General features: G+C 42.0%; 2 protein-coding genes across 4 annotated transcripts in view; one reads left to right on the top strand and one right to left on the bottom strand.

The window, feature by feature from the left end:
- jph1a (junctophilin 1a) overlaps positions 1–21,830 on the bottom strand; it is a 42,424-nt gene extending 20,594 nt beyond the window's left edge. The window contains exons 1-3 of one of the 3 annotated variants that reach the window (XM_034132435.1): positions 21,752–21,797; positions 21,224–21,656; positions 17,399–18,164 (exon numbers count right to left, since the gene is read on the bottom strand). In XM_034132435.1, the coding sequence (XP_033988326.1) occupies positions 17,399–18,164; positions 21,224–21,602 (1,145 nt within the window). In that variant the 5' untranslated portion in view covers positions 21,603–21,656; positions 21,752–21,797. Of the gene's footprint in view, positions 1–17,398; positions 18,165–21,223 lie in introns of all 3 variants that reach the window. The other 2 variants (XM_034132436.1, XM_034132434.1) reach the window with 2 other exon arrangements.
- A 3,292-nt stretch (positions 21,831–25,122) lies between these two features.
- The window catches only part of gdap1 (ganglioside induced differentiation associated protein 1), a 6,755-nt gene continuing 4,647 nt past the window's right edge, over positions 25,123–27,230 (top strand). The window contains exons 1-3 of the mRNA XM_034132460.1: positions 25,123–25,281; positions 26,049–26,241; positions 27,025–27,198. Coding sequence (XP_033988351.1) covers positions 25,123–25,281; positions 26,049–26,241; positions 27,025–27,198 — 526 coding nt within the window. The remainder of the gene's footprint in view (positions 25,282–26,048; positions 26,242–27,024; positions 27,199–27,230) is intronic.

Below are 27,230 nucleotides of genomic sequence, written 5' to 3'. Positions count from 1 at the left end.
TTGGCTGAAACACCAAACAGATCATTGCAGCATCCCATAATCCCCTCTGTTTCAGCCCTGTTTCCAAAGTGCTGATTCTCTGTCTGTTACTTTAGATGAAAATAAGGAGCCCCTCCCCACGCCCCTCTGAGAGAGATTTGGTTACAAAGAACTCAATGGTGCTCTAGGAGGAGATTCAGGTGATAAGGGGGGGGGGGGGGTTACCTTGGTTGGTGATTGGCTAATGGTTACACAAGACAAAACATCGTTATGACATCATCAAGTGGCCAAAATCTGATCAGCTCATTTTCAGACAGGTTTCTAGAGAATATTTGTTCCTGAAACTTTCAGAGTGTCTTTACACAGAGGGGACACATGGTAATGTAGAAGAGACATGAGGAAGAGGGGACACATGTTGATGTAGAAGAGACATGAAGAAGAGGGGACACATGGTAATGTAGAAGAGACATGAAGAAGAGGGGACACATGGTAATGTAGAAGAGACATGAGGAAGAGGGGACACATGTTGATGTAGAAGAGACATGAAGAAGAGGGGACACATGGTAATGTAGAAGAGACATGAGGAAGAGGGGACACATGTTGATGTAGAAGAGACATGAAGAAGAGGGGACACATGTTGATGTAGAAGAGACATGGAGAAGAGGGGACACATGTTGATGTAGAAGAGACGTGAAGAAGAGGGGACACATGTTGATGTAGAAGAGACATGAGGAAGAGGGGACACATGGTAATGTAGAAGAGACATGAAGAAGAGGGGACACATGTTGATGTAGAAGAGACATGAAGAAGAGGGGACACATGTTGATGTAGAAGAGACATGAAGAAGAGGGGACACATGTTGATGTAGAAGAGACGTGAAGAAGAGGGGACACATGTTGATGTAGAAGAGACCTGAGGAAGAGGGGACACATGGTAATGTAGAAGAGACATGAAGAAGAGGGGACACATGTTGATGTAGAAGAGACATGAAGAAGAGGGGACACATGTTGATGTAGAAGAGACATGAGGAAGAGGGGACACATGTTGATGTAGAAGAGACATGAGGAAGAGGGGACACATGGTAATGTAGAAGAGACATGAAGAAGAGGGGACACATGTTGATGTAGAAGAGACATGAAGAAGAGGGGACACATGTTGATGTAGAAGAGACATGAAGAAGAGGGGACACATGTTGATGTAGAAGAGACATGAAGAAGAGGGGACACATGTTGATGTAGAAGAGACATGAGAAGAGGGACACATGTTAGAGAGACATGAATAAGAGGGGACACATGTTGATGTAGAAGAGACATGAAGAAGAGGGGACACATGTTGATGTAGAAGAGACATGAAGAAGAGGGGACACATGTTGATGTAGAAGAGACATGAAGAAGAGGGGACACATGTTGATGTAGAAGAGACATGAAGAAGAGGGGACACATGTTTGATGTAGAAGAGACATGAAGAAGAGGGGACACATGTTGATGTAGAAGAGACATGAAGAAGAGGGGACACATGTTGATGTAGAAGAGACATGAAGAAGAGGGGACACATGTGATGTAGAGACATGGAGAGGGGACACATGGTGATGTAGAAGAGACATGAAGAAGTGGATTTTGCATAAGAGGTGACCTTTAAACTCCATCTCCTCTTTTTTTACAACATCCAATCTGCTCCTGAGTGGATATCAAACATCCACAGAGATCTATCTCACCCAAACAGTGTCTAGGTCCAAAAGAGCAGAACATGACACAAAGTCTGCACAAATTAGCACTCAGTTAGCCGCGCACATACGTGTTATATCCGTGCTATTGAATTCCCGGCCGGTGCTAATTCAGGATTACTCGAGCATGACTAACACCATTAGGGGTTAGCTAAAAACGACGCTGAAATTATTCAGGAATTATTCTTGGGTTGAGGTCTGGGCTCACATTACCAGTGTTTGGGGGGGGGGGGGGGGGGGACAATGGGTGCAGCAAATGAGGCTTTAAATGGAAGAAGAAGTGCCTGTTATTATGAGATAAGCTAACTGTATCCTGCCGCTGTATAATGAGAATATTTGGATCTCAGGACATCGTGGCGGCTTTGTTCACATTCGCCTGGTTTCTCTTTTAAGGTTGAAAAACATCAATTAGGATTATTGCATTTACAGCTGTCTTATGACTTGTCTTGCTAAAACAGTTTGCTTTCTGAGTAAGGAATCTTATCTTCACTTTAAACACAGGTTTGTAAGAGGTTGAATGTCATCCTCGCACGTGCTCAGAGAAATAGAACAGCCACAATGCATGCAACAATATGTAAAACATGCAAAGGTGAAGGGAAATGGGACAATGAGTGGATACAAAAAACATGAATAGACCTTTGTCTGTTGTAGAAGAAAAGGGTGAAACACAGACTGAGTGTCCTTATATCAAAACCTGGAGCAAAGCGATCCTTCTAAACGCACAGCACCAAAACACCTCAATACAAACGATCACAGTGAGAGTCAGAAGATAATGTGTTTTAAGGGCGGATTTAAAAACAGGCAGTGTAGGGTTTGTGTGAAGTTGATTTGTTTTGAGTATTGGAGCTGTGACTGTTAAAGCTCGGTGTCCTCTGTGTGCCAACTTTGATCCAGGGTCAACAAAAAGCAACTGGACCTCAGTGACCTTGAATGGTTGTAAAAGGTCAGAGAGCTAGAGGACGAACTACGTTGAGAATGCATTAAAGGTGAATGAGACGGTGATTAGGATGGAGACTTGAAGTCTTTCTTGTTGACTAAACGGCAGCCTCTGAATCATCGGACTGATAGAGTAGATTGGGTCGAGACGGATTGAAGTTTAGTTCCAAAACAGAGTTGATTTCTGGGAAGAAGAATGAGTAAAATCCCTTTTGATTAGAAAAAATCCCCTTAAAGTCTTCCGAGTTTTCTGGCTGTGGATTACAAACAGACCTAATCTCCCACTCTTCACCTGGCCTGCATCCAGGAGCATGAGGATTCAGGTGTGTGTGTGTGTGTGTGTGTGTGTGTGTGTGTGTGTGTGTGTGTGTGTGTGTGTGTGTGTGTGTGTGTGTGTGTGTGTGTGTGTGTGTGTGTTTGATATTAAGCAACCAGTCATGCCAACATTAATTACACTGTAATCTGAGTTTTTCCATTTGAACTGTATTGTAATATTATATTTTAACTGTACTATGTATTATTTTATTGACCTGTACTTAAATCATGTTTTATAATTGTTTGTGTGATAGAGATGATGCAATGTTTTTAGTGTGTGTTGATTGTTATGTACCTACCTGAAAAGCAAATTAAAAACCTTTTTAATATGGCTTTTAATTTGGGTTAACTTTCTTGTATTGTACTTCTTAAATATATATGTTCAAATATATTACACAGTATTCATGTGTTAATAAGACCACTTTTCAAATAAATCCAGTCAGTTAAAGTTGAAAACATGTTCTAATAAATCTAAGTTGATAAGAAAAAAGCCCAATAACACATTTATATAACAACCTTGAAATCAACCCTTCATATTTCCTCTTATTATCAGCAATCTGAAGTTTCTGTTTTAAGGGATGAGCTGCTAACACAATAAATGAAACCCTCTGGAGAGCTGTGAGCTGTTCTTTTCTTACAGCATTTTCAAGTATCAAGAATCATTTACCCACATTTGATTGATTTTTCCAACTTATATAAACCTCTAGTGAGCGGCCCAGCCCTTCGTATATGTTTCTGTATGTGGCCCACGGTAAAAAAGGTTTGGACACCATAAAGCAGGGGTGTCAAACTCAATTTAATCGCGGGCCACATTAGAATTATGGTTGCACTCAAAGGGCCGGTGGTAACTTTAAGACTATATAAATATACATAGATAAATATATATAATATATATAAAATAATGTATCATTTTACAATATTTCCTCTGCATTGGATTATTATCGGATAGGGTAATAACTTCATAATTAACTACGACTGAAAGCAGAAGTCTGGGGCAAGTAATTGCAAGTAATTGCAAGTCTCTTCATTGTGCCTCTCACAAAATGAGATGCATTGTGGGACATGTAGTTTATGGGCAATGTGCTCCTGTAAAGCGGCACGTAACCTTATAATAAACTGATTATATTCTTTGCAAGCTCTTGTGGGCCACATAAAATGAAGTGACGGGCCGGATTTGGCCCCCGGGCCTTGAGTTTGACACCCCTGCCATAAAGGGATGAGGAAACAACTTGTTACACTGATACACCTGTCAATTCGCTAGAATTTAAAAATACACAACCGGAAAAAATCTGCCACCTCCTTATAGAGCCCCTCCTCCAACACACACGAACGCGCACATGACCAATGAGGGCACGAGATAAGTTTGTGCACAGATGGAAGGCTGACAGGCAGGTAGGCCATCCAGTTATTTTAGCCGGGCCGGCTCAGATGATTGGTCGTGCTTTTTACAGTACTACAGCTTCCACAGATGAAATGTTTTAATGGATTTTTTGTCAAAGCACTTCAGATATTCATTGCTATCGGGATGTTAAGAGCATTCCATGGAATATAACAAAAAGTGTCTCTGAAATAAATTACATACCCCACCTTTAATGTTTACTGGTGAAAGTACTTTTTGGATTAACTCCAAATCTAACAGCAGAAAATAATAGTATATTAAATATCAGAAAAATAAAGCACAGGTAGCAGCCATTATTTTCATTATTGGTCATTTCTCTAAATGTTCACTTTATTGTTAGGTGTACAAAATGTTAGAGGAGCGTAAAACGCATTAAGAGGATCGGGTATCGGCCAGAGGACCTTCTTTAAAACAGTTTCTTTAATGTAAATGTCATTATTAAATTAATGGAGAATGGAGAGCTATCACATAACGAGAAAAATCTGATTTGTGCATCCCTATAAAATGTCCCAAAAATGCTAAAGATATGAAATTAAAAAAAGACAACACAGGTCCTGTCTGTTTCCACACAGACTCACAACTGTTACCACAGGAGACAAAGAGTTCATTATATTCGTAACCTGGAGTTAAAATGCACACAGATTTCACCCAGTGTCACACAATGCCAACATAAACACATTCAGACAGACACACACACACGCACACGCACACGCACACGCACACGCACACGCACACACACACACACACACACGTACAAAAGCATTTCACCTGTAACTCAGAAAGAAATGGGCTCCCTCTCGCACGCACGCACGCACACACGCACGCACACACACACACACACACACACACACACACACACACAACACACACACACACTCACATCTAGTCTGCATGATAGTTGAGAAGCAGCATTAGAGAGACGTGCCTTAATGAGCCCCGCTGGGAGTGTGTGTGAATTAAGGACACGCTGAGGTGACTGCAGTGTTGCATCTCTGACAGCACACACACACACACACACACACACACACACACACACACACACACACACACACACACACACACACACACACACACACACACACACACACACACACACACACACACACACACACACACAGTAAATCTTTAGTAAATCTGGAAGCAGACACGTCACTGAGGATGAACAAACACAATGGTAAAAACCAACAACGCCTCTTCACTACTTCATAAAGAAAAATCAACAAATGGCTGACAGCGTGATGACGGCGGTGAGGCAGTAACCACGGAAACCACCAGAGACACTCGAAGCAAGCTGTCCAAGCGTGCATCTGGTGTGTGTTCATTAAAAATCACACACACACACACACACACACACACACACACACACACACACACACACAGACACACACACACACACACACACACACACACACAACAGCCCACCGAACACACGTAAAACACACACAAGAACATCATTTAAGTCAGCTCTGGCAGAGGGAATACACTGGAAAAGGTTGGCTGAAAACAAGGAGAAACACACACACATATACACACACACACACATACACACACACACACATATACACACACACACACATACACACACACACACATACACGCCGCCTCTCATTTAACTACAAGGCTCAACATTCGACGCTGAACCTGCGCGAGTAAAAGGTCACATCGCCTGGCAACCACTTGAGCTTAAGGAATAGTTTTAATTATGGTCTGTCCTCTCTCTCCTCCAATCTCCTGCCGTTATTCACCCCACTGCAAACACACACACACACACACACACACACACACACACACACACACACACACACACACACACACACACACACACACACACACACACACACACACACACACACACACACACACACACACACACACACACACACACACACACACCCATCAATTTCCTGTCCAGTGCAAAGCCAACAGCAGCATTAGGATTCAATGAATGGTGATGATGCAACCGTTGTACAATCTGTCTTTTATGGCCGTTTGATCAGCTAAATGGAAAAGTAATGGTGGAAAAAAGTATTATAAAAAACATTTTCACAATATGTTCTCACTATCAACAACTGTAGCTGCTAACTAAGGCTGCAACTAATCATTATTTTGAATTAATCAGCTAATTATATTCAGGATTCATAGTTTTGTTCTATAACATTTCTCAAAATCCAACATGATGTCTCTCTAATTGTCTTGTTTTTTCAGGTAAAAACCCAAAATATTCACTGCAAATCGTCACATTTGAGAGGCTAAAAACAGCATTTTCTTACATTTTTGCATTAAAATGACTCAACAGTGACACTGATAGATAAAATATCCTCATTGCAAAGCCGTGTTTACAGATTAACTTTTACAAATCCTAAAGAAAAAGCATAATTGCATCACATGCAGGGTGTGCATGTGAGAGTGGGTTGCATGCCTCTCTGTGTGGAAAAGCAATACTCTGAATCAACAAGAGAAGTGATAAAGCCATAATCCAATCCCTGAACATCTGGAGTGAGAGCGGCCTAGCTAGCCAATCAGAGCGGCTGCACGGATTTAGCCGGGCACATTTTAACTAGAGGTTAAACACGCTGTGAAAGCAGGGACTAAAAAAACTAAAATGTGCAGCGAGGCTTCAAGCGAAACAAAACAGAGATGACACTTTGTGCATTAGAAAATCTGAAATATGAAGTTGCTATCATTGTCTTCCACCCACTGTTAGCACTTTACAGAGCTTTCAATGCACTGCTAGTAAGAAAGAAAAGGAGAAATGTAAAATAAATAACATTTTATAGGCAAAGAATATTATTTTCAGTCTATAAAGTGACATCAATTAATTATAAAATGCCCAGACACGTGTGGGATTTTACGAAATGTTTTGTCACGCCACAGGAAATACTCAGGACAGGAGGATATCACACACACACACACACACACACACACACACACACACACACACACACACACACACACACACACACACACACACACACACACACACACACACACACACACACACACACACACACACACACACACACACACACACACACACACACACAGGCAAATCCTCAGAGATGTTGCTCACTGAACAGAAAATGCACTTCCTCTCATTATTTCTGAACATCTCAGAAATCCATCTCACTCCACTGAAGTCACACACACAATCAACCAGGGAGCCAATCAGGAGCTGCAGAAGTGTGTGTTGTTCTCTCAGAGATTACACACACCACAGACACACGGTGTGATGTTGGTGCAACACAATCCTCTGGACCCTGCTCTAAACTCACATTTACACACTGACATTTCTCCTCTACTCCCCCAGGAACAAAGCTTTCATACAGAGGAAATCTGACAATCTATCCTGAAGATAGTTCACACTGTTTTTCGCTATCAAACCTTTATTTTGTTGCTGGACCTGCAGGCAGAAGGTTGATTTCTGCCAAATGTTTTTCCTCGCAGGATTTAGACAAAAATATTTAGTTTTACTCTCACTCTAAACATGTATTTAGTTGTTCTTCCTTCTCCAATTTGTTATCTTTGGCCTTCCTATGTACTGTTATGTAGTATGGTATGATATGATAATGTGCATCAAAACCTACTTTAGTCACACTTCTGAGCATGTCTGTCAGAATAATACACTTTAACTCCACTGCAAAGAGCTAATTTAGTCGGTACATGATATCTTCTCCCCTTTGTTCATGTGTTTGTCTTTTGCGTTTCAAATGGACTTTGAGTTTTGAACAATAAATGATTACAGGAATGGCTGTGCAACAATTCAATTACAAGAGTAGGAGTGTAAGGATGCCACCTGGGCGCCTCCCTAGGGAGGTGTTCCAGGCACGTCCAGCTGGGAGGAGACCGAGGGGTAGACCTAGGACCAGGTGGAGGGATTATATCTCTTGGCTGGCCTGGGAGCGCCTTGGGATCCCCCAGTCAGAGCTGGTTGATGAGGGGAAAGGAACGCTTGGGGCTCTCTGCTGGAACTGCTACCTCCGAGACCCGACCACGGATAAGAAGATGGATGGATGGATGGATGGATGGATGGATGGATGGATGGATGGATGGATGGATGGATAGATGGATGGATGGATGGATGGATGGATGGATGGAGTAGGAGTGTACAGCCAACCTAGTAGCGCTTAGGTACAGTGGTGCAGTAAGCAAAATGCTAATGTTAACATAGGCAAAAATAATAATAACAAAACAATAAAGTGTTCTGTTTTTATGAAGAATGTGGTCCCCTGTATAACAGACGAAAAGCATTTTTATTTTGAACATAATTGATACATTTTTCACATTTTATTACATTTTTTCTATTCTAAAAGGATTTGTATTTTTGTACTTGCTTTTATTTTATAACTTAACTTTCACTCTGCATTAAATAATTTCTTATTCTGCGTCCCTGACATCTCTCCGGCAGCTCACTCACATGACTACATGTTGAAAGTAAGCATAAGATTACGTGCACACACTGTAATTTGATTTCTCTGAGGGTCGTTGGAAGTCTAACTCATGATGCACAGCCCATTGCATCAGCTCCATTATTTTTAGTTCTTTTTTATGTACTAGCTGGCAATGACGCAGGCCATTAATGTCACTGATACGGATAACATGAGGCACATGTGGCCAGTTATTCTTCAGTGTGTGTGTGTGCATGTGTGTGTGTGTGTGCCATTTGATTCAGTCAGCAATAAATGTTGTGTTACCCCACACCATGGCCTTAAATATGAGACATGAGGAGGATAAATATACGGTATAATAGTCTGAAGGTTGGCAGTCCTTCCCACAGTTACAGTTACATTTGCTACTGTACATTTTGTCACTTCATAAAAGTACAAACTTGACATACTTATGAAAGATGTGTGGCGCCACTTCATAAAAAACTCCATAGGAGGAGGGACCAGTACTTAAATCACACACACACACACACACACACACACACACACACACACACACACACACACACACACACACACACACACACACACACACACACACAAAAAACTGAAGAAGAAATTAGTCAGCATTAATGCACTTCCTGTTCCCTCGTCTGGAAGTCAATGGTTTTCTGAATGTGTTTCGGGTTGTTATCCTGAAGGTATGTGGTTAACACAAACTGAAGAGATTTTAAACATTTTGTTCTGCGACATAAAATACTTCAGTAAATACCCCACTGGTGAATTTAAAAATGGAGGTTGCTAACAAGTGTCTAAATGAGACGACTAAACATCATCAAGACCAACTTTAGCCGCCTTTAGCTTAGCGGTGGTGACGTGAAGTCAAGTGACCGTGCTGTAGTTCCTTTATAGCCCAACATTAGCCACCTTTAGCTTAGCGGTGGTGACGTGAAGTCATGTGACCGTGCTGTAGTTCCTTTATAGCGCAACATTAGCCTCCTTTAGCTTAGCGGTGGTGACGTGAAGTCATGTGACCGTGCTGTAGTTCCTTTATAGCGCAACATTAGCCTCCTTTAGCTTAGCGGTGGTGACGTGAAGTCATGTGACCGTGCTGTAGTTCCTTTATAGCGCAACATTAGCCTCCTTTAGCTTAGCGGTGGTGACGTGAAGTCATGTGACCGTGCTGTAGTTCCTTTATAGCCCAACATTAGCCTCCTTTAGCTTAGCGGTGGTGACGTGAAGTCATGTGACCGTGCTGTAGTTCCTTTATAGCCCAACATTAGCCACCTTTAGCTTAGCGGTGGTGACGTGAAGTCATGTGACCGTGCTGTTTCCTTTATAGCCCAACATTAGCCACCTTTAGCTTAGCGGTGGTGACGTGAAGTCATGTGACCGTGCTGTAGTTCCTTTATAGACCAACATTAGCCTCCTTTAGCTTAGCGGTGGTGACGTGAAGTCATGTGACCGTGCTGTTTCCTTTATAGCCCAACATTAGCCACCTTTAGCTTAGCGGTGGTGACGGTGGCGGTGATTTCAGGGTTTAGGACTCATTCCTGCACCACTCTATTCAGAGAAAAAATAAGTCGTCGACCCCCCCTTGATGAAATCGGCCATGATGGACTTCGGGTTGGGATTATTTTGTTCTCATGTTGAAACACAGGCTGATCTATAACTCTCTGAAAAGGGCAGGTGCTGAGAGTCTGAGGTCATCACACAGCAGGTGATAAACAAACAAACACACACACACACACACACACACACACACACACACACACACACTTCCTCTGTTCTCCTGCCAGAACGATAACAACCCTATCTTGTCTCTCACATCCACACACACCGGTTCTCCCATTCTCTTTAAATGTTTCCCTCCCGTTTGTGTGTCCATGCACACGCACACACATTCAGGAGAGATGATAGTGTGTGTGAGATGGCGGGATGCTATATCAGTGGTGGGACGGGTATATATTCCTGGCTGCTGCTGATAAGCCAACTGATGCCTTGCCTTATTTAGTCAGTACTCACTGCTGACACGCAACACACTCTCACTGTATGTCTGTCCTGTGTGTGTGTGTGTGTGTGTGTGTGTGTGTGTGTGTGTGTGTGTGTGTGTGTGTGTGTGTGTGTGTGGAGAGGTGAGTTCTGATTAAGGGCAAGCATATAGATAGTTTGTAAGTGTTTGTCAGTGTGTGTCTGAGAGCACATGCACTTCACGTTTTACTACTAAAATGTACAGTTTATTTTTATTAATTTTTTTCTTGTATTTTATTGACTTTATTTGAAGTCAGAAAGTATATCCCTTTTTCAGGAAATTATTATTATTGATTTTAAATCAAAATGATTATTATTGATTTTATGTTGTGCAAATATTTAATTCAGAAAGAAGTATGAAACAATATACAGTATATCAAACCCTAAATATATAGCCTACAATAAATCAAATATTTTAATTAGGAAAAAGTCTTAAATAAAAGCCAATCATTCGATATATTTAATACATTAAAGGTAGGGTATGTAAGTTTGAGAAACCGGCTCACTTGTTGTTATATTCCATGGAATGCTCTTAACATCCCGATAGCAATGAATATCTGAAGTGCTTTGACAAAAAATCCATAAATAAATATCATCTGTGGAAGCTGTAGTACTGTAAAAGCACGACCAATCATCTGAGCCGGCCCGGCTAAAATAACTGGATGGCCTACCTGCCTGTCAGCCTTCCATCTGTGCACAAACTTATCTCGTGCCCTCATTGGTCATGTGCGCGTTCGTGTGTGTTGGAGGAGGGGCTCTGTAAGGATGTGGCAGATTTTCTCCGGAAGTGTATTTTGAAATTCTAGCGATCTCGAGCCGGTTTCTCAAACTTACCTACCCTACCTTTAAGCCAAATTCCTCAATAAATTAATCAAATTTAAGTTAACAGCAACTATGTTCACATAATTAACATTATGCATACGGTAAAACATTCATTTAAAAAGAGAACATTTCTTTAAATACTGACAAATTCCCCAGTTTGCGACCCTAAAACATATTTTAAGGATTACAAATCAAGAAATTGACTCTAAACAGTAAATTCATGTCGTTTTTAAGGAGTTGTATTAGTTTGATGTCATATTCACAGCTAAAAACAAAGACGTTTGGCTCTCATAACATTTGGTATATGGACCTTTAACCTAATGTCCTATTTGCTAATTGAATACACATCTGATCATGTGTGTGACAGCAGTAACATCTGTGATGATGGTAAACACTGAACACTCCTGAATACCATCAGTCTCAACTGTTGCTGATTGCTGTAAAGAAAAAATAAGCGTCATATAAATATCTTCCATGCTGCACACACACACACACACACACACACACACACACACACACACACACACACACACACACACACACACACACACACACACACACACACACACACACACACACACACACACACACACACACACACACACACACACACACACACACACACACACACACACACACACACACACACACACACACAGTGCACCCGCAGTGTGTTTGTTTGAGCATTTCTATCATTCTTAGCATTGCAGCGGCAGTGTGCAGCTTAATCAACTTAATCCGAGAAGAGAGATATGTACATTTATACTAAAGCCTCGAAGAAGACAACAACATGCATTCATTCCCAGACAATCGAGTTTTGCAGTAGTGACGTTTATTTATAGTCTTTCAACATGCTAATTCTTGCCAATTTCCATATTTCGAATGAATAAAATCCACAGGGATTTGGACAGTTATTATAATTTATTTAACCTAAAAACATAAAATAGATATGCTCTCCTTGAAGCCACCAGACTCCATTGACAGACAAAGTCATTTTATGTTGAAGATCATCGTAAAAAACACATGAATTCACCAAAGAAAACTGAATAATTGTTTAGTTTCCACTGTTTAAACAATCATTCGATTTGATTTGAGAAATAAGCAGCCTTTTAAACCAGCTATTTCCGAGGCGTTTGCTAAGTTTAATTGTGAAACATCAAACAATTTTGCACTATTTTATCTGTTTTATTTGTTTTATTTGCTATATATATTCATGTTGCTCTGTTGGAGGAGCCTGTGACTTCAGTTTTTCTGTGCACATAACAATAAAGCCTTGAATCTTGAAAACAAAAAGTCTACAGATAATCTGAAAGTCTATCATTTTGTGCATTTTCCTGCATTTTACAACCATCTTTTACGTGCACATTTTGGTGCAAAAAGTCACCAATATGCGACTTATTAGTTCTGTAAGGTCACTTTAACACACACTTCTCTTTAGGACCCTGCTGTTCTGCGATAGCCGATTACACACCTCCACGCTCAGCTGTAACAAAAAGGCTTTGTGGGAAAAGCATCATGACCCGGTAATGGCACAGTCACTTATCTCAGTATACAGGCCTCACACACACTGGACACTGAGTGCGTGTGCGTGTGTGTGTGTGTGTGTGTGTGTGTGTGTGTGTGTGTGTGTGTATATAAGTCCATTTTACATAGATAACAGTGAATGGGAGGGCAGAACTCACTCCACCTCATCACTCTCTATTGATTGGCTGAGCATGATGGGATATGCTGCCCAGTAATTCACCATGGAGGGTGTTTTATAAAACTCTTTTCATATCTGCCCGCTGCAGACTCCTCACAAACGTCTTGCTCAGCAAATCGCTGCTTCCCCCTTCTTATCCAATCACCATTCCTCCCTCTCTCTCTCTCTCTCTCTCTCTCTCTCTCTCTCTTCAATCCCTTTCCTCTCTCCGCTCCACATCCAAAGAGAGAGTCACATGACCGGAGCTGGATCGATACGAGTGCATCTTTTGCCATGCACTGAATAATGAGACTTACATAACCTGCTTACGCACGACGGCCACACTCTGCCTTTGGTTTGTATCACAGAAAGACTTCAGAGCAGCACATGATGGAGGAGCAGGCGGTAATTTGATCACTTACTACAGCACAGCGGACCTTGTTTGCTGCCATAAACACTTCGTCTCAGCCTGAATGCTTTTACTGTTGTTGCTTTGGCGCCATGCATCATGTCGTGTGTTTCAATCTGCAGTAAATTGACGCTCTAATGCACAGACAGAGAGACAAGACGGCTCTATCTATATTTATCCATTTTCTCACAGACACAGACTTATAGTATCATGGGTGTAATCTGTGGAGAAAATACAGTATGCAGGAGATTTGGTACTAAGCATGTTAAATCTACCTTATGTCATATTTATCTTATATCCTTGAAATCTGCTTTTCCTCCCGCTCCCCTGAGGAGAGGAATTATATTGAAATGAAAGGCTGGATATTAAAAACCTTAGTCATAGTCTGCATTTCCTCCACTGCTGTAAAGGCTTAGGGAAAGTAATCTCATTTATTTTCTCCACAATATTGAAACCAATGTCTACTAGATGGATTGTCTGCAGATATGCATGGTCCCCAGAGGATGAATCACCATCACTTTGATGAGCCGCTGAATCTTTCTATTGCGCCTCATTGGATTGATGACATTTGGTAAATTTGTTGATGTTCCCAACAGGATAAATGTTAGCTTTGACCATCCCTTTACCTTTCAACCAATGTCATTCTCATATCAAACTTAAATGTTTGCAGTACTTGACAAAAAAACAAACATGTTCAGTGCTAAATATTAGCATGCTAACAAGCTAAAGTGACTTTACTATGGCTGTACACTGTTGTATAAAAAGTATTGTATAATTATATAACACCTATGTGAAGCTGTGCACAGCATGATTAAATACTAATTAGACTGATTAACTGGATAGTAACCGGATTGATTGTCCTTCCTCCTTATCTTCCAACCATTTGGACGCAGACTTGCATTTCCCCATAACGATGTTGCTTAACAACCGGCGTAAACGGGCCTTCGCGCGCTATCAAGCAGCTATCAAGCAGCTATCAACTTCTAATACTTTTTAAGACCCCGCGGACACCCTGTACTCAAAATACCTATTTATGATCTCGACCATATTAACAAATTGATAAATATTCAGTCTGAGAAATGCTGAAAAATGTACAGTTTGTTGGTGAGACTAAAAGGCTAATTGACTGTTTAATTGATAAAAGTTCAATTATATTTAATTACGTTTCTTTTAATTATCTGATTGACTCGTTATTATTTTGGGACTACCATTGCTTGTGTTTGTTTTCATGGATCCATTTACTGTGTTTTCATATATGTGTGCAGCAGGAATACAGTGAACAATGGATTTAACGTATAACTTAAATGCTTGTTCAGCTGTTTCTATGATTGCAAATTCGTGTGCACCTCTGGAAACAAAAATGGAAACACACGAGACCTTTTCCCAGCGTGTACACACACCCTCACAGTGCTATGAGAGCAAAGCGCTGCTGCGTACGCTGAACTGTGTCCTAGTCGGAGCGAGGCTTTGAAAGAAAAGGTCACATCTCATCCACCTGTTAAAGAGCAGATGCCACATCAGAGCAGCACTTGGCAGGACGAGAACAAGTCGTTATTGGGCTCACGAGACGCACTTGGCACACACACACACACACAAACACACACACACACACACACACACACACACACACACACACACACACACACACACACACACACACACACACACACACACACACACACACACACACACACACACACACACACACACACACACACACACACACACACACACACACACACACACACACACACACACACACACAGGTTCTCTCTGCGGCTTTCACACCAGCGCTTTTCACTTTCTAGCTCCTAGCGAGAGCTTTTCTGGTTCAGCTCCGGTTTCCCTTTTCAGCTCCCGCTCTGTTCACACCGCCCAGAGCTGCTGCTGCTGCGTCATGACGTCACAGTTTACGTCGCTGATTTTCTCCCACAACAACAACGGGCCGGGGACTGCGTCGGGTCGATGATCGTGTTGCTTTTAATCATACGAAGCGCCGTGGTTCATTGTTTATTAATGTGTTTCAGCGGCATTTACCGACCGCTGCAGTGCTGGCTGCTCTTCAACGGGAGTTTATTCTCCCGTTAGCTCCGGGTTAGCTCACACGGCTCTAAAGTATTCACTGTCTGACTGTCACACAAGCAGCTGATACATATCCCCAGTTCCCCTTAAGTGAATGTGTGTCAGTCTGAATTGATGCTGTTTGGCATCACAACGCTGTTATGAAAGTTTCTCTGGTATAACATGGGTGATGTTAGCATAGCAACCGAAGCTAAACTGACTACTTGCTAAGCCGTTTTCTACAGGCACATTTTACCGGCGTATTTTTCATTATGATTCTACTTGTGATAGTCGGACATGACAACCTGTGCAGCCCATGTATTGATTCCATCCGATAGCTGCTATAATAACAAACAAAACGTCTGCCTGCTCTCCACAATGATCAATAACAGCGAACGGATGGTCAAAGTAAGGTTTCCTGCACGCCTCGACGTAAGAGACGTAAGCGACGCCGCGTCATAGCTCCGAAGCTCTTGCCTCTGGACCGACAATTTTTTGGAGCTGGAAGTGAACCGCATTCCGGAGCTATGACGCACCGCCGCTGCGGTGTGAACAGGAAAAAACGGCGCTTTTCCAGCTCCAACTCCGAGCAGGAGCTGGAAAAGCGCCGGTGTGAAAGGGGCATTAGTGATTGTGCTGTTATGTGAAATGTTTGTTTTCCATGTGTTGTGTCTTGATATGTGTCTGTTGATGTTACACATGGAGCTGCTGTGGTGCAAGGAGCATTTCAGACTTGATCTGACCAATAAAGTATTATCGTATCGTGTCGTGCAAAGAATGGAAACAGAAGCTTTTTCAAGGATTATCAAAATGCTGATGATGTGTAAAGGTTAAAAGCTGACTCCACTTTCACTCAGAGACCATTTGTTCATCCTTTCACTATTTAATGTGTTTACACAGCACACACACACCCACAGCGGCGTGAATACACACCACACACACACACACACACACACACACACACACACACACACACACACACACACACACACACACACACACACACACACACACACACACACACACACACACACACACACACACACACACACACACACACACACACACACACACCAGAGACTCTTCCTCTCTCACCGCATTCAAAAAATCACTCAAAACCCACCTGTTCAACACTGCATTCAACCTCTGACCTCCCCCCCCCCGTCCTCTTTTCTGTTTGTGTTTGTCTCTTAAAGGTGGGGTAGGTCATTCACTTCAGAAACACTTTTTGTTATACTCCATGGAATGCTCTTAACATCCCGATAGCAATGAATACATGAAATGCTTTGACAATAAATCCATTAAAACATATCATCTGTGGAAGCCGTAGTACTGTAAAAAGCACGACCAATCATCTGAGCCGGCCCGGCTAAAATAACTGGATGGCCTACCTGCCTGTCAGCCTTCCATCTGTGCACAAACTTATCTCGTGCCCTCATTGGTCATGTGCGCGTTCGTGTGTGTTGGAGGAGGGGCTCTGTAAGGAAGTCTGAAGGAAGGGGCAGATTTTTTTCGGCTGCGTAGTTTCAAATTCTAGCGCACTCGAGGAGCTGGTTTCTCCATTCTTACCTACCCGTTTTTTAATGTTATTCTCTGTCAAAGCGTCTTTGAGTTTTTAGAAAAGCGCTATATAAGTGTCATGTATTATTAGTATTATTACCTGGAAGCAGCTATTTCCACTTTACTCCTGGCGATGGCTGCCGCTCTCTGCGCCGCCTCCACGGCTCGGTCCACCTTCTCTTTGGTTTTGGGGTTTTTAAGAGGAATCAACTGCTTCCTTATTCCACGCACCAGCACGTTATTTTTGTACTTCCCTTCTTCTTTGGTGGCATCTGGGAAAACCGTGCACCCGTACCCGTGGCGCTTGTTGTTCAGCCATTCCCCCTCGTACTTCATCCCGTTGGATCTCTCCGAAACTCCAAATCCGTTTCGCTTGTCGTTCTTCCACTCGCCCATGTAGGTCTCGGTGGTGGTGGCGTCCACGTGGTCCTCCAGTGGTAAATCCTCGTCCGGCAGCTCTCCGTCACCGATAGAGATGGTGGAGTTGGCGTCGCTTGAGCTGATGCGACTCATTGCGGCGTCACTTCTCGCGGAGCTGCGTTTGCTGGAGATGGACGTCCGAGAGTCAGATTTCCTGAGCTGCCGGAGGCTCCCGAACAGCGATCCGCGACGAAAGAGGCCCTTCTTCTTGGTGACGACCTCGCTGTCGGAGTGGAAGTTCAGCACGAAGCCGCCGCGACTGCCTGCGGGCGCGTCGCCGGGCGAGGAGAGGTCCTGCAGCACGTTGCCGTTACTCTGCTCGGAGCGAAGCGAGGCCAAGGAGGTGCGCAGAGGAGAGCGGATAACAGTCGCCATGCCGTACGGGACGCTCTGACGCACGCCGTAACCGTGTCGCATCCCCCCCATCCACTGACCCTGATAGGTACCTGAGGAGAGGAGACATGGGGATCAGATTAGTCACAACTACACCACTTCCTGATGGTTTTTAACTGATGGATGTTGACCTTATGACCCTTTAATGAAGCATTGAGTGTGACTTCTCCTCACATGTTTCAATGAGTTTTCCTTCTCAAGTTGTTCATGTGAATACTTTTGAAAACCATAAAGAAATTGTCATGAAACAAGCAAAGAGACCCTGATAGGTACCTGAGGAGGAGGAGACATGGGGATCAGAATAGTTACAACACTACACTTACTGATGGATTTCAAAATGTTGACCTTATGACCCCTTTAATAAAGCATGGAGTGGGACTTCTCCTCACATGTTTCAATGAGTTTTCCTTCTCAAGTTGTTCATGTGAATACTTTTGAAAACCAAAAAGAGGCCAAACTATCCTCTTTTTTCATGAAACAAGCAAAGATGACTTATTTTCTATCCTACTATGTAAATCATCTTGAGGTTTCTTAAAGGAAATCGGCGTTCAACTTGGTAGAAGCTACAGTATGTTATATTTCTGCATGCTGGGAGTGAACAGCACTATTTGGGATAATTAATTACTTACGACCTCATGTTATCAATCACTCACTGATCAATTCAAAGACAGTTAGCATCAGCTGGTATGACACAGCATAATAAGACATTACCACCAACCATTTTAACTTAAACTTTAACTTAATCAATTTATTTTGTCTTAATTTTTCAACTTTATCTCTTACTTGAAGGTAAATATTTAACCTTACTGTTTATCCACTACTTTAAACAAACTATTAACAACTGTTTATTATTTTTAACTAACTATTTTAGGCTAGTTATTTATGGAACCTACTATTCTCATCATTTGAACTTTTTTGTCTCAATTCTAAGTTTTCATGCAACTTTTACATAACTGTATTGTTTACATGTTATTTCATATGTTACGCTATATTCTCTAAATGAAATCAAAATGTCTATTTGCTTTAAATACATTTAGCTACTTCATATTTTCCCCGTGCAAAGGTATAAATCACAGCTCTCTGATTAACTGTCACTGATAACATCAGATTATTGGATTATCTCAATAGCTTAACCTATTATACGAATGCTTTCAACTCGTACCAGGGTAGAATCAACCTTTTAAGTGACACTAAGTTTCAATTCCTTTTTATGAAGAAGGTCTGTTTCTTCTGCATTTCTCTGGCCAGATATCCTCCACACCAGTCTTTGAGACAGCGCTACAGATTTGAGAGGAGCCTTGCAGCGGAGTATGTCGGCTAATGAAATGTTTTCTCTCCTTCCCTTCAGATCTGGGACTGTGAGCATAACTAACTCAATCACAGAGATTTGATTAAGGTACTGATACTGAGGATCACTTGGGATGAATGTGAATCACTCAGCTCGGGGCCTATTTTCAGGCGGCCAATAACTCCCCCACTGACAGCAGCCGCTCGTCTGTGACGACAAGGACTTGCTATGAGTCACATAATGAGAGGAATACTTCATTAATGTGCCGCTGAGCCCAGTGAGCATGTGCTATCCTACTGTAGCTTCTTCAGAGCGTCGTATTACAACCATGATCCGAGTAATAAGAAAGGCTCGTTAAGCCGGCGCTCCAATCTCATTGAGGAATACAATTAAATAATCCATAATGGGGAGATTCAAAGAGAAAGCGATACACGAGGCGGGCAGGACTCGGCGAGGATAAACAGGGCGAGATTAACAGGCTGGCTCTGCGCTGGGTGACCCTGCAGATCAACTTATCAGGATGTTCGGGGTCAGACAGCCAGATGTTCTGCCTCTGGATCAGCTGATTGCACAAGCCCGACCCTCTGCAGCCATCATATGTGAGGCATTTACTGTGCAGCATACGGCCCCCGTCAGGAGAGGATGCTCACAAATCGCCCAAAGACTTAAGAGGTTTCATAACCACAAAGGATTGCGTGTAGTAGTGTTTTAGAGTCTGTGATATCAAGCTGTTTCTGAACACACAGGTCTCTTAACAAGCTGTGAACACACACTTTCACTGACCTCTCACTTGGTTGAATCATGGATGACAGATATATGTGTTTTTTCAGCACAGTGGAAAGCTCTTAAGTTTAAAAAGTGATGTAGAAAATTAGAAAATGCATCCAAGGTGTATAAACTAGGGATGCACAATATATATAGTACCAATAAATGATCATATACATAATCTATTTGGGAGTCAATGGGGATGCATGTACATAAAACAAGTTGTTTACAATGACATTATAGGGTCAGTCTACTAATGATTGTCTTTTATCTGCAGACCAAGCCGTATTATTGGGTGTTTAATACATTGACATGTCTTATATGTCGATTTATGTTGCAGTGTAACAATAAAGGCAATTTCTTTGTTTTTCTTGCGTTAACAATAGTAATGTCAGTTAGAGTTATGGGATATTAAATCCCACATTTCAGGTGTGCATGATAAGCTTCATGTTTTGAAACCACAATCATGTGAAGTTACAGGTTATCTTATTGGTATAACAACACATGAGGATCAGGTACGTTTTGGCTTAAAACTAAGACATCCATATTGTGCATCCCCAGTGAAAACACCTCTGGACATTAAAAGAGGCACCATCTCAAATCAATCTTTGGAAATGTTAGCATTCATGCAAAAGCTTCACTTTAAGATGTGTGTCATTGCAGCTGAATGTGAAATGAAAGAGGAGGAGGTGATACTCTGGCTATTATTGGCTCCAAACAGACTGATTTGCTCTGATTTCAAACTATCCGGGGCATGGTGCCACCCCCCTCCCTCTGTCATATGAGCAGCAACCGGTAGCTGCCAAACGAGAGGAGCATTGGAAGAGGAGAGGAACCATTACATGAGTCTGTATCAGCGAGTAAACACAGCCAGGGTGATAAGAAAGAAGTCATATTTTAGGGGAGGGGGGGTAAATGATGATGCTTGACCACTGCGCAGTGCGCCATATCAACACAGATCATATCAGACTCATGAAGCATCTCCATGAGCATCCTCACATCAGCTGTTAAAGCGACACACACACATACACACACACACACACATTAAGGATGTCTCACCGCCATCTCCGTAGGTCTCGATCCCGTACCCGTCCTGCAGCCCGTTGCTCCAGGTGCCATCGTATCTCGCAGGTGTGTTGTGGCTCTGGCGGATCCCGTATCTCCCTTTAAAGCCATGACTCCACTCCCCGCGGTACATCCACTTCCCCTTATTCTCCACACCGAGTCCATGCCGCTTCCCCTGGGACCAGTAGCCCCGGTAGGTGTTCCCGCTGGGCCAGGTGTACACCCCCACTATCTCGAATCCGTGCGACCAGGACCCCGCGTACTCGCCCTGGCCCTTGGGTCCGGTGCAGATGCCGTGTCCGTGGGCTTTTCCATCCTCCCACCCCCCGCAGTAAGTGCCACCGTCGTCGAAGTCAAACCTTCCGCCCGTCATTCAGAGTCAGGATCCAGGTGAGATGCACAGGACGATCCGACCAGAGGATGACCACTGGAAGGGGCAGAAACAGAGAGCAGGGTGAGGCTGGACGTCCACATGCGTAACGGCGCGTGAAGGTGTGAACGCGGGGCGGTTGTTTTTTTTACCGGAGGCGAACGCCGGGTTCTCCGCTGTGTGCTGCTGTCTCCCCCCTCTCTCACCCACTGATCAGAGGGAGAGAGGAGGCCAGTCCCTGCCGAGGAGAGACACTGGTCCAATCGCAACGTCAAGATACAAGGACCTCCCCCTTTTAACTCTATACCTCCCCCCTCAGGGAAGAGCCAAAACCTCCCTCTCTTAAATGTTTTTACTTTCAATTCTCACATTACAATTCCTCTTAATACTCAAATAATTGTAATATTTGTTTGTGATAGGTTTATGATACTCTTGTAAGCCATAGTTACACATTAATCCCCATGACAATACTTTATAACTGCAGTTTTACAGAATAATAAACATTGTGCAACAGCCATTACTGTTTGATTGTATTCCCAAATATATTTAATTAAAGGAAAACTAGTGCATCTTGGGATCTTTGGATAGTCTTTTTACTGTCAGGAGGTAACACAGTGTGTGTTGCAGTGAGTGGGTGCACAGCGTGTTTTGGTTATGATTGCAAAAGCCCATGTGACTTCAAAATGACTCAAATACAATACAAATATAAATGGGAAGCAGTGATAAATGTTATGGTCCTGTTATGTTCCTAAATAATCTGATACTATTGTTAGAATTTATTGTATGTCTTTTGTATTTTATTTTTGTCTTTTTCTATTTATTTAATCGTTTATTTGGCACAGTAATGAACACTTAAAACATTAAAATGTATCAAGCGTAACAGTGCCAGATTTAGCTTTAAAGTGGACCTATCATGCTATATTTGAATAATATAGTGTAGGACCATACCTATATAAGGCATATTTATACTTTTTTTTTTTCAAAATACCAAACAGATCATGCATTTTAGCCATGCCTCATTTTGCTCAATTTGACATTTTTTATCCCTGTTTTAGCAAGGGCAGATTCTGTGAGAACAGCACCATCTACTGGCCTGGCATATGTACTACAGCGTCTCCAGCGCTTTCGAACGGCAATGGCCGTGACTGTCTCCTCCTGATTGGTGGAGTTGGCCCAATAGCCGTAGCGCCACCGTCCTGACGTCAGGACAGTGTTCAAATCTGGATCAGTTTTTATCAGATCCGTTGCAGCCCCTTTTTTAGAGATTTGGGTATGGAGGAAAATAGAGAGGGTTGTGTTTTCTGACACTTGTGGCGCATTTCCACCACACGGTCGGCCTCGGCCACGCTCGGTACTGCTTGGCCGCGTTGGGCCTTAACAGGGCCGGCTCACTTCATGCTGCGCTTCCATTACAGTTTAGGAACTGGGGTAGTTACTATAGTAACGCAGTGTAGGCGGAGCCGTGACGTCATCTTCAATGAGAACCCCAGAAAAACAACACAGCCGTTAGCCGTTAGCACTCAGAGCTCACAGCTCCTCATATCTGTTCAGAAACTCGACAAAAGTTAATCAAGTACAAACCACAGACTGCCTGTGTCATGGTGAATACAGTCGCTGCTTTATTTATGTCTGTATAGGCCGTTGTTGTGAGTGTGGACGGTCGGAGCATATACTGCGTTAGCTTAGCCAATCTCCATCTAGAAAACACACATTTTAAAAGGTTTTTCACCTGCCGTCTGTCTGCAAACTTGCCAAAGCATTAATTCATGGTTTTTACTAACCGGTATCAGTATGTTGTTACTTCGGCATCATTTTGAAACGTGTATTACAATTAAATCACGGTCAAATATGTTCATCTTGTTGTAGTTGTAGCCTCCTTGCCAGCGATTCTCTCTCTAGTTTAGCATACTCAGCCCGACTCAGCCCTGTTTGTTGGCCCCGATAGAACCACAATTTTGTCGGGCCAGAAAAGAGGTGAAAAAGTGGCCCCGCGCCGGGCCGGGCCGTAACTAGGCCTAGTGGAAGCGCAACCAAAAACGGGCACGGCACGACACGGCACGCTTAAACCGCGCTCCGCGCCATGGTGGAAATGCGCCATTGGTGAGTTCCCTGGAACACCGGGGACACATATTCATGTATAAAAGACGTACAAAAGTGCATTTTGCATGATAGGTGCCCTTTAAGCTAATTTCCATCCGCAGTCCCTCACATAAAACATTACAAAAAAATACATTTTACAAACATGGTAAAAACAAAATACATGATGTGCAAAAGGTGCAAAAGAGCAAAAGCAGCACACACAAGTATTTACCACATGGCAGTACAATGTAGCAGCTACGACATATAAAGTGCAAGAGGAGATACCCCTGTGTTAAAGTCCATGCAAACATTTATAAACAAAACACGTACTTTTAAAAGACTTAAAATTGTCAAAGCTCAAGAAATTGTGTTTTTCAAGGATGGTTCAGTGGTGGTATGAATTTTATGTTTAAATGTATTTATTAAGATTTCTTTTCTTTTATCTTTTAAACTTTTTATACTGTTTTTATAAATATACAATCCTACATATTTGATATAAGCTGTGTTATATCTGTGAATGTAAATGAATGTTATTGTACTATTATTGTTTCATATAAATGGATCCAAGCCTTGAAGAAAAGACAATTAACTTTTAATATAATACACATCACCAGCTGATGTGTATTATTATTATTATTATAAACGGTACTTTGAACACTTAAATTATATTATTGACATTTTAAACTGTATACCCCGGTTATCTAGGCCCTTTTGTTTTGTTTAATGTATACCATGCTTATCTAGGCCCTTTTTGTTTTTTGTTTTATGTATATATGTCACACTGTAGGACTGCGGGAAACAATATTTCGATATTTCTGGATGTACAACATGTAGAATTATTGACAATAAAGCTGACTTTGATTTTTTTTTTTTTTTTTTTATCAAAACAGTTCCTCTCACTTTGAAGAAATAGAGAACAGCGACCCCTGCTGTCCAGATGCACTTATTGCAAAGCTGGAGCTGGTAAATATTAAATAGTAAAAAAATTAAAATCTGTAATGTGAAAGTTTGAAATGTGCTCTTATATTTAGTTTCTAAAGGTATTTAAAAAATATATTGCCTAGATTTTCTATTTAGTTATTATTAATTGTAGTATATTACCTCTTTTTTAATAGAAATACACCGTTTTGTTATAGTTTCCTTAGCCTATTGCGAAATACATTTTTATTTAAAACGTTTTTTTATTAAAAAGCAGATTTAACAATGGAAAAAGAAAAACAGTAAACATGGAGTATTGTGGTCCCCTGTTTTGTGTTTTCTTGTTTTTTCTACCTATGTACTTGTGTGTTATATATTTGTCGAATGAAAAATAAAGAGTTTAAAAAAAAGAAAGCAGGTGTAATTCCCCTCCCCGCCAGCAGGGGGCGTTTGATTCGTTCACCGTGTTGTGGTGTGCTCTCCTCTCTCTCCTCTCTCTCGTCCCTCACACACACTAACAGAGAAAATGGCGTCTGAAAACCCTCCTGAAACCCAAGAAGAGACAGCCTCTCTGATAGAGAAGCTTCCAGAACAAGATGGACATCGGGAATGTTCCTCAGTGGCCGAACAAAGAGGGAACCAACTCACTTTGTACCACTGGACCCAGTCCTTTAACTCCCAGAAGGTGAGGGTCTTCTTCGCTTCAGCACCTCGGCAGGGGACAGCTCTTGTATAAGAAGTCTAATTAAATCCTTCTGTGTAATAAAACCATTATAAATAGTGTCATTAGTGTGAGGAAATGTAGATATTTAAAGCTCCTTATTACCTGGGAACACTGCCATTGTGTCTCTTATTCAAAACTGTGTCTTATTGAAGAGAATTCATACTTTATTGATAATGAAATCTCACTCTTTTTCAATGTCAGCACCACTGCAGGGGACAGCTCCTCAATTAGGATTCATTAGATCTATAGTTTCATCTAAAGCTGTAGATATTTAGACATCTTAGTTACATGTGAACACTGCTATTGCACCGCATAGTTTATCTGTCTTTTTTAAATTGTAACATGTGAGAATATAAAAATGCACATGCTATAATCCTGCATAACCAAGAGCACTAAGTGTTGGAATAACGCGTCTTTATCATCTTTTTCTTTTGGATCTGGAGACACAAAAGTATTTTTTATAGTGTATTTACATTATCTGTCTTTTAATAATAATTTGTGAGGAACTTAAATACACACGCTATAATTTAAGAGCAAAAGGTGTAGGAATAAGGCGACTTAATCATCTTTTTAGAGTATTTCTTAGAGTGTATTTACATATGCTCTTTGTGAGAAATGTAAATACGCACGCTATCATCTTGAATTAACAGAAGCACTCAGTGTTTTGGATGTGGAGGTAAAACAGTATTCTTCATGTATGTTTCCGTGTACTTCCATGTTCTCTGCAGGTGCGTCTGGCCATCGCAGAGAAGGGTCTTCGCTGTGAGGAATACGATGTGAGTTTGCCGCTCAGCGAACACAACGAGCCGTGGTTTATGCACCTGAACCCGACCGGAGAGGTGCCCGTTCTCGTGCACGAAGAAAAGATCCTCTGTGACCCCGTGCACATCATGGACTACCTGGAGCACACCTTCACTGAGGGTGAGAGGAGATACACAACTTAAATATATATAAAAAGTACAAGGTGGGCTCATTCAGACGTTGTTTTTGTTTATTCCAAGTTTTTAAATTATCATTTGTTTTGTCATGCATTCATTTCTTTATTTTATTTTCCATTCTCTCTTGGTTTGCACTGATCCATCATAGCTTTGTTCTAAGAGTCTCATCAAGTCGCCATCAAAGGAGAAAGTCTGGTAAGCATTGATCGAGCATTTGTGGCCCTTGTGTTGTCTTTTCTTTGACTGTGTGTAAAACCACTGTTAGAAAAATCTCCCTGGTCCCCGGCTTGAGCTTCAATCTCAGGATCCATGTATCTCTGATCCTCTCCAGAATGGAAGTAGTCATCACATACAGAGCATCAACTAGTTCCTGAACAGTGTCCTTCACATGCTGATATCCAAGAGAGGGAGTTACACAGTCACAAGATGGAGGAATAGAAAGCAGTATTCAATGTTTACTTCAGATTAGCTCCACGTCAGAAATGATCATGCTTGTCATATGTCTATCTCCATAGAGGCTGAATCATCATGTTAATCACATAGCTATCATATGCCTCAAACAGTCCTGATGCTCTTCTAGGTAATCACACATCCTGTCATGTTCACAGCTACAGTTGGGATACCTTTGTTATCATGTTACTCTGATATTGGAGGAGAACATTCAGGATTTTCACAACAGTGTCCCTCTGAGTCATAATGACATAAAAAGACTATTTCTCCTTCCTTTTCGTGCCCTCTCCCTCTCTCTCCCTCTCTCTCTCTGCAGAAGGCACCCCCCGGCTGATCCCTGAGGAGGGCAGTGCGTACTTCATCAGGGTGCAGCACTACAGAGAGCTGCTGGACTCCCTTCAGATGGACGCCTACACCCACGGGTGCCTCCTCCACCCCGAGATCACCGTGGACTCACACATACCGGCCTACGCTGCCACATGCATACGGAGTAAGACACGCTGTGACGCGCTCGAGTAGATT

This window comes from Trematomus bernacchii, unplaced genomic scaffold (assembly GCF_902827165.1).
Source record: "Trematomus bernacchii unplaced genomic scaffold, fTreBer1.1, whole genome shotgun sequence".
NCBI lineage: Eukaryota > Metazoa > Chordata > Actinopteri > Perciformes > Nototheniidae > Trematomus > Trematomus bernacchii.
The sequence above is the reverse complement of the archived record's forward strand: the minus strand, read 5'-3'. Positions and strand labels throughout refer to the sequence as shown.